Source organism: Rutilus rutilus (genome assembly GCF_951802725.1).
Source record: "Rutilus rutilus genome assembly, chromosome: 12".
Classification (NCBI taxonomy): Eukaryota; Metazoa; Chordata; class Actinopteri; order Cypriniformes; family Leuciscidae; genus Rutilus; species Rutilus rutilus.
Window position 1 is genome coordinate 2,558,020 of NC_140217.1, and position 11,351 is coordinate 2,569,370.

The 11,351-nt window shown below is 42.0% G+C and overlaps 1 protein-coding gene across 1 annotated transcript in view; it reads left to right on the top strand.

Moving 5' to 3' along the window:
- The first annotated feature begins 2,485 nt into the window (after positions 1–2,485).
- LOC311300695 (uncharacterized protein) overlaps positions 2,486–11,351 on the top strand; it is a 283,730-nt gene continuing 274,864 nt past the window's right edge. Inside the window, exon 1 of the mRNA XM_084425141.1 lies at positions 2,486–6,282. Coding sequence (XP_084281267.1) covers positions 2,491–5,454 — 2,964 coding nt within the window. The 5' untranslated portion in view covers positions 2,486–2,490 and the 3' untranslated portion in view covers positions 5,455–6,282. The remainder of the gene's footprint in view (positions 6,283–11,351) is intronic.

Here is an 11,351-nt window from a genome sequence, read left to right on the forward strand (position 1 = left end):
GAGCATGGGAGAGGGTGATCGGACTTTCCAGACGGATCTTAGACTCCATGCTTTCTCAAATCAGCTCCTCGCATCTGACTCACGAAATGCTGTCAACTCTAATGGCCGAAGTGTGTGCTGTCATCAATGCAAGACCCCTTGTATCCATTTCAACTGACCCTGAGTCACCTCTTCTCGTCACTCCAGCTATGATCCTCACCCAAAAGGGGTGTACCCCGTACGGACCTCGAGGACCCTTTGAAGGTGCCAACCTATATCGGAAACAGTGGAAAAGAGTGCAATATCTCACCAGCATATTCTCGGAAAGGTGGAGGCGAGAATACCTTGCATCCCTTCAGTCTCGCAAGAAATGGCAAGACAACAAGCCTAATATCAAAGAAGGAGACCTGGCCTCATGTATATCAATCTTGCGTACGCACAAAAACTTTGCTTACGCCAGCTTTCACGCTCACGGTCGGATGTACTAACAGTGAAATTAACGCGAGAATGTGCGTTCCTCCACGCCAATTTCATGTCTGGCGTACGTACATTTCTCATTGTTTTTGTCTGTTGGCAACTCTTAAGGCCCTTTCACACCGGATGCGTAACGGAAAAGCGAAACGAAAAAGCGAATAGTTCGCGTCAAAACCATTCACATCAGCCGCGACGTCTGTGACGTTCAGAGAGCTTCAACATTCCAAAACTTTCGCGCCGACAGCTGAGAAAACATGGACACTTCATCATCATCATCCAGTGAAGATGAGCTTTTCATTTTCTTTAAAAGACAGAAAAGAAGGTTTTGGGTGCAACCAATCTTAAAGAACAGAGTCTGAAGGGGAGTATGCTTATGTGCAGTTTTTTGCGTCTTCACACAGTGCGTTTTCTAATGTCACTACACATTACATGTAACAAACACACGAAGTGAGCGTGTGTGTGCGCGAGTGAGTGAGTGAGTGTGTGTGCGCGCGAGTGAGTGTATGTGTGTGTGTAACAAGTTAAAATCATTCGACTAGAAACTGTAGATATCACACAAAGAATGTATAGTATACTAAAAGCAGCCCTAAATAGTCTCACTACATTTTGTTACATGTTCAAAGTAAACCCGGTCTCTGTCTCTATCTTTGACATAATAGTGTTAGCTTTCTATCCCAAATGTAGCTTAGCCTGCTAGCCTACACAGCACAGGACTATACAACGACTAAAACTATCACACAACACACTCACAGTCGTGATAACCGTGTTGGTTGGCAATACTACGCCACACGTTGTCTTTCAAATCGTTGTCCTTGTAGTATGTGATTGGCTGAAGCCTATTCTGTCGCCGCAAGTATCGCGTCCAGTGTGGAAGGGCCTTTACAGGCAATGAAGTGAAGTTGCAAACATTACACAACGAATTGTTCTACAAGTCTATCGCACCACCACCTGTTGGAAGCATTGCTATTAATTTGCAATTTATAAAATAATTGACATATATTGTCACACGAGCCTTATGGGAATATTCTATCAAGTATGCAATTAAGTAAGAACATATAAAAGCATATGCAAATTGATACAACCCTTAGTTTATGGCAATGACAGCTTCACCTTTATATCAGACCATTTCTTTTTAAGGTCATTTAGGGTAGACTGTGTACAGTTGAGACACCTTAAATAACTTGCGTTCCCAGCAAGCACAAGTTGTGATTTTTGCTGTCCACGTGCGTATTAGTGTCCTCTTTGATCGTGGGAAATTTGAACAACGGATGCATCTCCGATCCGAAGATATCGGAAACGTTTTTTTTTTTTCTGAGATATGACGTTCACTTCACCATGTGCTCTCCACAATGAATAGCTTATTATCCTCATGTGACTGTTAAAAGTAACTGGTATCACCACAAATGTTATTCTGTGCCCTAAAAACTGGCTTATTTCATGGTATTGTGTCATGCAAGGTAATTGCAAAATCTAGAGAAATGTGCGAGGTGGCGCGGAGACACACATTTACATTTACATTTATTCATTTAGCTGACGCTTTTATCCAAAGCGACTTACAATTGCTATATATGTCAGAGGTCGCACGCCTCTGGAGCAACTAGGGGTTAAGTGTCTTGCTCAGGGACACATTGGTGTCTCACAGTGGATTCGAACCCGGGTCTCTCACACCAAAGGCATGTGTCTTATCCATTGCGCCACACCACCCACAGACACATCTACTGTACCCCCGATAGAGCTCTATAGGTCACACACTGTTTAGTTGTTCAGTGTTATGATAACAGGTTAAACGTCGTAATTAGCCAGCATAGGACACAAATGAAAATAAAATTTGATATTTGTGATATTTAAACTGTGTATTATTAATAAATATCTTGTTCCTGCCTTATACATTTTAACCAGTGCTAATTGGCACTTTTTGTGCGCACGCACATTTACAGCTTTGTCCGTACACAATGTTTTAGTATGAATTCAACGCAAGTCTTTGTACATGAGGCCCCTGGTCCTCATGAAAGATGATTAGAGATCCAAAGATCCAAGATGGCGGCGCGAGTACATCGCGAGGCTCGCGGTCTCTCCAGATTCTGTAATTTAGCAGTATTTTTCTTGCTCATTTCGGGTCTGTTCGTCCAGAACAGTTGTGCCTTAACATCGTACACCCAAGGTGAGCTTTTGGATATTGGTTTGCGAATTTCCGACAGTTTTATGGACAACCTTCGACTCCTTCCTGAGATCGCCAGATCACCCGAGGCTATGCACTCTGCCCGGCCGGGCGGAAGTGCTCGCAGGCGCCGGCGAGATCGTAAACAAAGGCGGGGGAAGCGCGGAGGACTAAGAGCTAAGCTAAAGCTAACACCACACCGGCTCTCTTTACCCAGCATTTTCCTTGCCAATGTACGGTCGCTGTTGAACAAAATGGAGGAGATTCGACTCAACATCACATACAGCAAGAGACTTTTGAACTGTAATGTTCTAATTTTCACGGAAACATGGTTAAACAGCGGAATACCGGACAACGCTATTGAGCTAGCGGGACGCCATACATTCCGGGCGGATAGAACATTAGATGGCTCCGGTAAGACCAGAGGTGGTGGATTGTGCATTTACATTAACAAAGCTTGGTGCACAAACTCTGCTATTGTTGGGAGACATTGTTCAGCTAACCTTGAGTTTCTCATGGTTAAATGTAGACCGTTTTATCTACCGCGGGAGTTCACTTCCACTATTATAACTGCAGCCTATATTCCCCCGGATGCTGATGCCAAGTTTGCTATGAAAGAACTTCACGCAGCCATCAGTAAACAACAGACCGTTCACCCGGAAGCTGCGTTTATTGTTGCGGGTGATTTTAATCATTCAAACTTAAAGTCTGTGCTACCGAAATTTCACCAGCATGTTTCCTGTCACACCAGAGGAAACAAAACCTTAGACCATGTTTACACAAACATGGCTGAAGCTTACGTCGCGACACCCCTCCCCCACTTGGGACAGTCAGATCACCTTTCTTTGTTCCTCACCCCCAAATATGCACCTCTGATCAATCGCGTGAAGCCATCAGTGAAGACCATCAAGGTGTGGCCTGCGGGGGCAGATTTCTCACTCCAGGAAAGGTTTCTACACACAGACTGGAGTATGTTTGCTTCTCAAGCCACCAGTGGCTCTCACACGGACATTGACTGCTACACCTCCTCTGTACTGGATTATATTAATACCACCATTGACAGTGTTACAACCCAGAAGCAGATCACCACATACCCAAATCAGAAGCCATGGATGAACAGGGAAGTGCGACTCCTATTGAAGACACGCAATACTGCCTTCAGATCAGGAGATGCACAAGCCTATAGCACATCCAGAGCAAATCTGAAAAGGGGCATCAAAGAGGCCAAGCACTGCTACAAGCTTAAGATAGAGGGACACTTTTCCAACGCTGACCCTCGGCGCATGTGGCAGGGCATTCAGGCCATCAGTGACTACAAACCCTCTCACTCCACCCCCGCAGCCACTGATGTCAACTTCCTGAACGAGCTAAATGACTTTTATGCTCGCTTTGAAAGAGACAACAGAGAAACTGCCACCAAGCTCAAATCCTCAGCTGACCACCCACCGATCACACTCTCCTCCACAGATGTCTGCAATGCACTGAGCAGGATCAGCGCGCACAAGGCTGCTGGACCAGACAACATCCCTGGACGCGTACTCAGGGCATGTGCGGAGCAGCTCGCTGGGGTTTTTACAGACATTTTCAACCTGTCTCTTGCCCAAGCAGCTGTACCAACATGCTTTAAATGCACTTCCATTGTGCCAGTGCCAAAACACTCCAGCCCGAAGTGCCTTAATGACTACCGCCCTGTAGCACTCACACCCATCGTAATGAAGTGCTTTGAGCGGCTGGTCCTGGCACACCTAAAAGACTCTCTACCATCCACATTGGACTCACACCAGTTTGCCTACCGTAGCAATAGGAGCACAGAGGATGCAGTCTCCATGGCACTGCACTCTGTGCTCACACATCTGGACAATAAGAACACTTATGCACGCATGCTGTTTGTTGACTTCAGCTCAGCATTCAACACTGTCATCCCAACTAAGTTAATAGCCAAACTTGGAGACCTGGGCTTCAACACCTCCATGTGCAACTGGATTTTGGACTTCTTGACCAACAGACCCCAGAATGTTCGATCAGGCTCCAACTGCTCCACATCCATCACACTCAACACTGGTGTACCACAGGGCTGTGTGCTAAGCCCGTTCCTCTACTCCCTCTTCACCTCCGACTGCAAGCCTGTGTACGGATCTAATTCCATCGTCAAGTTTGCGGACGACACTACGGTGATTGGTCTCATCAGCAACAACGATGAGACTGCCTATAGGGAGGAGATCAAGCACCTGGCCACATGGTGCACCGAAAATAACCAGCTCCTCAACACCACCAAAACGAAGGAGCTCATCGTGGACTTCAGGAAAGTGTCAAGAGGCACACACGACACCATCCACATCAATGGAATGGCTGTTGAGCGTGTCTCCAGTTTCAAGTTCCTGGGGATCCACATCTCGGCGGACATGACCTGGACAACCAACACCTCCAGCCTGGTCAAGAAGGCTCACCAGCGCCTTTTCTTCCTGAGGACACTGAGGAAGAATCAGCTTTCCTCCACTATCCTGGTGAACTTCTATCGCTGTGCAATAGAAAGCATCCTGACCAACTGTGCTACAGTGTGGTATGGGAGCTGTTCTGTTGCAGAGCGCAAGGCACTGCAGCGGGTGGTGAAAACCGCCCAGCGCATCACTGGGACTCCACTACCTGCCATCGAGCACATCCAGAGGAAACGCTGTCTGCATCGAGCTCGCAGCATCCTTAAGGACTCCTCTCACCCAGCCCACAGACTGTTTTCTCTCCTGCCCTCCGGCAGGCGTTTCAGGTGCCTCCGGACCAGGACCAGCAGACTAAAGAACAGTTTTTTCCCCAGAGCTGTCTCTTTATTAAACTCTAACCCTCATTGATCCCACTCCCCTCATATACTGATTGACTCTCCTCTCCCTCCTCACACCTGCCTCCATTTTGTTATTTGCAATACTATAATGTTCATTTGCACTGCTGACTGTTATTACAGTAACAACTGTTTACATATGCATCTTGCACTACTACCTTGACTGGAATATGCTCATTTGCACTGCCGACTGTTTATTTACAGTACCGACTGTTTATATATACATTGCAATATCGTACCTTAACTGTAATATGCAATTACTTTCCACTGCACTTTCACTCGGATAGCTTCTGTCCAAACTTTATTTGCACTACTTTAAATCCATTGTTATACTGCTCATTAGCCTAACTTATACATATATCTATTTGTTAAATTCTGTTTATAGTAATAGCCATCTGTATATTATGCTCACATTCTGTTTATAGTAACAGCCATCTGTATATATATTCATAGTACATATCTATCTGTAAAATTCTGTTTATAGTAACAGCCATCTGTATATTATATTCAGTACATATCTATCTGTAAACATTCTGTTTATAGTAATAGCCATCTGTATATTATTATATTCAGTACATATCTAGCTGTAAACTCTGTTCACAGTAATAGTTATCTGTATATTATATTCATAGGACAATCTATCTGTAAATTTTTGTTTATAATAGTATTCAACTCTATATTTATTCAGTACATATCCATGTTCTGCACTTATGGAACCACTGTATATCCTGCACTTGCTGCTATTGCACTTCTGGTTAGACCTAAACTGCATTTCGTTGCCTTGTACCTGTACTTGTGTAATGACAATAAAGTTGAATCTAATCTAATCTAATCTAATTAGGTGAAAAGGAACGAATGGCCAATGGCTTTGCCATCAGTGCCAAAAATAGCTTTGGTGACCAGAGTCAGAAAACTGGAACTGAAAGTCTCTAAGAGTGGTACTGCTAAGACATTCTTAAGGCCTATTACAGAGGTTGTTTTGCTTATGTGTTAAAGTTACCCTGTGAATATGTATTCACTTGCTGAGAATTCAAGAATGGCATTATGCTTAAAGGAACACATAAAGGACTTATTCACCTTTTTTCCTACATTTAGATAGGTGGGCAAATGCATTTTTGTCTCAGTGCATGCGTTGTTTTAGTTTCACAGGGTCGGCGCTAGCTTAGCTTAGCACAATGAATGGAATCCTTTGTTGCCAGCTAGCATGGGCTGAGTAAAAGTGAAAAAAAACAAAAAAAAAAACTAATTACTTCTTGTGGCCTGCATATTCACAACAAGTACGAATAGCGATGCAGATTAACACTAGGTGATTTCTTAGACAGATATTGACTTGGGACTATATTAGGGGGAAGCACAGGCGAAGCACTGCTGTTTTTATGCGAAGCACTACTACTTGGGCGCAGAGATATCACGCAACACATGAAATGTGAATATGTGGTATAATATGTGAATGTGAATACAGGTATAATATGGGTCGATATATACATGCGTCATGTTTAAAATAATCACTTACTCTGTGGACAGCTGTCCATTTGGTCTGTTCGGCGTGGGGCGTTTTTTCCAGTTCACTTTATCACACCAGGAAAAAAAAAATAGAGTAAAAGTTACTGCAGGATGGATCAACGCCGTGAAATCCTCGGTAGCTGTGACACAACTGCGGGCACGCTCATCTTGATCTGACGCGTTGAGCCTGGTCATCGCTGGCAGTAACTTGTCCCACTCTCCACAGCACAGACACTATTTCAGTCGGGATAGATTGGCATATTCCCCCACATTTACACCACCAGTTCGTGTTGGCTCTCATGCTCACGTCCTCAGGCTGTTGAGCGATCGCAACCACCTCCTCCTGTCATTCTATTTCCAAAGCACGCAGCTCGTCTTCTGAAAACTCAGGTATGGTTCTGGCTCTGGATCTTGACTGTCTGAGAAGTCACCCTCTTCGTCTCTCACAAAATCAGCCATGTTCATTGCCATTCACGTACTGTAGGAAAAATAGCCAGCTACTATTCACGCCGGTATGTTGACGGAAGTCGTGGGATTTCATGTGTTGCATGATATCTCTGCGCCCAAGTAGCAGTGCTTCGCCTGGGCTTCCCCCTAATATAGTCCCAAGTCAATATCTGCCTAGGAAATTGCCTAGTGTTAATCTGCATCGCTATTTGTACTTGTTGTGAATATGCAGGCCACAAGAAGTAATTAGGTGTTTTTTTTTTTTTTTACTCAGGACATGCTAGCTGGCAACAAAGGATTCCATTCATTAAGCTAAGCTAAGCTAGCGCCGACCCTGTCAAACTAAAACAATGCATGCACTGAGACAAAAATGCATTTGACCACCTATCTAAATGTGGGAAAGAAGGTGAATAAGCCCTATTTCAAAAAACGGTGGAGTGTTCCTTTAATACCAGACAGGGAGTATTATGTCATGTCTAACATTAATCATTCTTCGCCACTAGATGGCACTGTTTGCCATAGGTTTAGTTAAACTTCTCTTGGAAAAACTTTATTTGTTATGCTTAATAGCGACAATCACGCAAAGCTCAGCAGCCATTTTCCAGTTCTGCGCAGCAGAGAGACCGCGTGCTCTTTACTTCCGATTCCAGTTTGTTGTGTGAAGTCCAGAGAAGCTTTGCTTGTAAGTTTATCGAATATAATTGTTATTTTATATACTTTGTGTCTGTATCATATTAAAATGTATATAGTTTTTGTATATTGTTTCTTTATATTTAAATAAGCATTTTTGTATTTCTTTTTCAGTTTCACAAAATAATGTAACATTGAGAGAAACAACATGATTACACTCAAGTAAAGAAGAACATTGACAACCTCTGAGTGGTCATTGAAGCCTCTTCATCACGTTATACTATGTTTAGCTCTCTGTATATGCATGCCCAACGCACACACATGCAGAGGACAGAATAGGGTGGTAAAATGCCCTTTTCACAAGATGTAAAATATATCTCTGATGTCCCCAGAGTGTGTGTGTGTGTGTGTGTGTGTGTGTGTGTGTGAAGTTTTAGCACAAAACACCACAGATATTTTTATATAGCATGTTAAAGTTGTCACTTTTTGAGGGTTTGCGGCCCTTTAAATGCAAATGAGCTGCTGCAGAGGGCGGGGTTTCAAGAGCTTGTGTGTGTGTGTGTGTGTGTGTGTGTGTGTGTGTGTGTGTGTGTGTGTGTGTGTGTGTGTGTGTGTGTGTGTGTGTGTGTGTGTGTTACACTGCTGCAGTCTCTGTGTGTGTGATGCTTTAAATGACAGCTCACATTTTAAAGATTCAGCCTACACACACTAATCTGAAACGCTTTGGTTAAACTCTCAAAGAGAAATCCTGAGCGTGACAAACACACACACACACACACACACACACACACACACACACACACACACACACACACACACACACACACACACACACACACACACACACACACTCTTCACACTGTCATGTAATATTCATGTCCTTCATCTCAGAAAGGGTTTGTGCTTCTGCAAGAATAAAACTGAGTCAGCTGCTCGTGTTATCAGACTGATATCTGGACAGAACCTCTAATTTCTCTCATTATTATTCATACAGTCATTATTATTCATACAGTCTGTCTCTGACTTGTTTTTAATCTTCCATACAATAAAAGCATGTAGTGTTATTCAGTTATTTCCTCTAATGCTGCTTGTAACAGGCAGAGTTAGAGACTGTTGATTGACAGGTGAGTGGGCGGGGCTTCACTGCAATAGAGGAAGAGTCATGATGTAAAACACAGACATTCTCCAACACTGTAAAAAAAAATATTTTCATGATTTATCACAACTTTTTTCTTTTGTCAAATCAACTTAGATAATTAATTTAGTTCAGATAACATAATAGATTGAGTTTCTGTTGATTTAACCAAAATCTCTTTCATTGTATTAACTCAAATGTTTAATTTCAATAAACTTACTTTTTTAATTTAAACCAACAAAAAATGTTTACAGTCTAAGGAAAATTGATTTTTTATGATAACATCAATCATTAAAGACAGACCTACTGTGAGCTGCGAGGTTGTTAATTGATGGTATAGGCTTCATCAGTGCACTTTAGTTCACTTATTTCTTAAACAGTCATGAAAAACTACATTACCCATGATTCTGCAAACTAAATCTCCACCAATCAGGGACTCGAAACGAGCAAATCACACCAAATAAACTATTTTGCGCCCGTTTTCCTCCATGAACCACTGCAAACGCCATAATCCAGACAAGACTCTTTATACTTTTTATTTTAATTATCATTTGCAGTGCTTCATGGGATTGTAGTTCTTTCTCTCATTAAATGTTACGTACACCATCCTGCTCTGTCAGATTTTCAAATACTTTTCGGGTCAAATCAGTGTTTGTAATGTTGCAATTGAAGCTGGTTGGTTTGCTTTAACTAAACTAGAATCTGCTAAAAACATTTGAAACAATGTGAATTGTGAGAAGAGCTACTCAAATAAATCTGACTTGGAAAAGACAGAGATGAAAATACACAGAAGCGTTTCAGCACAGCACAGAAAAGTAACGCAAGTTATACTAGAGGTCGTTCTGGTGTTATGCACAACCATGCTATGGTTAGACAAGCAACTATAAAACTTCAAATTTACACAAATAGGTTGGATTACCTGCCGAGAAGAAAGCAGGCAACTTCGGCGTCCGTTTTAAAATCTTTGCTCCTCATGAGCTCTTTCCATCTGGGAAAAGTTACTCCAATATTGACTTTGGTCTTGCTGATTTGCCTGTCGCGTTGATGTTTTAAGTCTCTCTTTCGCTTCCTTGGCGACTCTGCTACATGTCCTCGAATATAGGCGAGATCATCCATCAGCAATCTTTCAAATCTGCCGGCAGTCGCGAGTAATCTCCCCCTCGCATTCGTCTCTGAGTCACTGAGTGTAAAGTATGGAATTCCAAAGCTGCCAATATAAAAAAAAAAAATACAGAAATAAATATACAAATAAATGTAAAAAAGAACAAATAAATAAATAAATAAATAAATATACATAGAAAAGCAAAAAAAAACGAAAATAAATAATTATGTATACATGTATTTCCTTATTTATGTATATATATATATATTTCCATATTTCTTTATTTATTATTTTATTTATTTCTACATTTATTCATTTCTACATTTATTTATTTATTCATTTCTTCCTGCGTAGGGTAATGAGGAGGGCGTGGTTTACCTCAGACATAGCAATCGAGCTCAGAGTAAGCGAAGGCGAAGGGTTGAGGCCACAGTGACACCCTGTGGCGAAATACAATAAGTGGTCAAAATCCTAAATCTTACTGTGTGTGACATGGATAGGCTACTCTTTATTCCGGACATGGCCGTAGAACATCGTTTGGTCTGGATTTGTAAAATGTCCTGGGCTAACAAACATGAAACAGGGACTCAGAAACGGAAGAGCTTGATATTTTCCATTTTTCGGTCAGAACTCACGGAAAGGAAGCAGGGCACACTACAGTGAAGTCGACGCAAGCATATTGACCAATGCTTTTGAAACGAGACCATTGCATTTTAATGTAGCCTAATTTCCAACTGACAGCAACAGAATTTTTTTTTTTATTCTATTAAGCGGTGGTAGTCTTTAGCCTACCTCCATAAACTCATGTCCAGGGGCAACCTTATTAAATGTATGAACGTCACGTTAATCCACATCGATAAATTCAGTTAGAGGATAAGACTTTAGGGCAGTTAGCCTACCACTAAAATCCAACCAGAGCTTCATCAGAGCCATCAATACAGAAGAGATCTTAATGCATTTACACAGCAAATAGCCTACAAGTGCATAAAAATATTACGAAGTGTTTTACATTTTGAAGACATAAATATGACATGATGGAATCAATGAAGTGATAGGCGTAGGCCTACGTTTAATATGAAACTAAAACAGACAC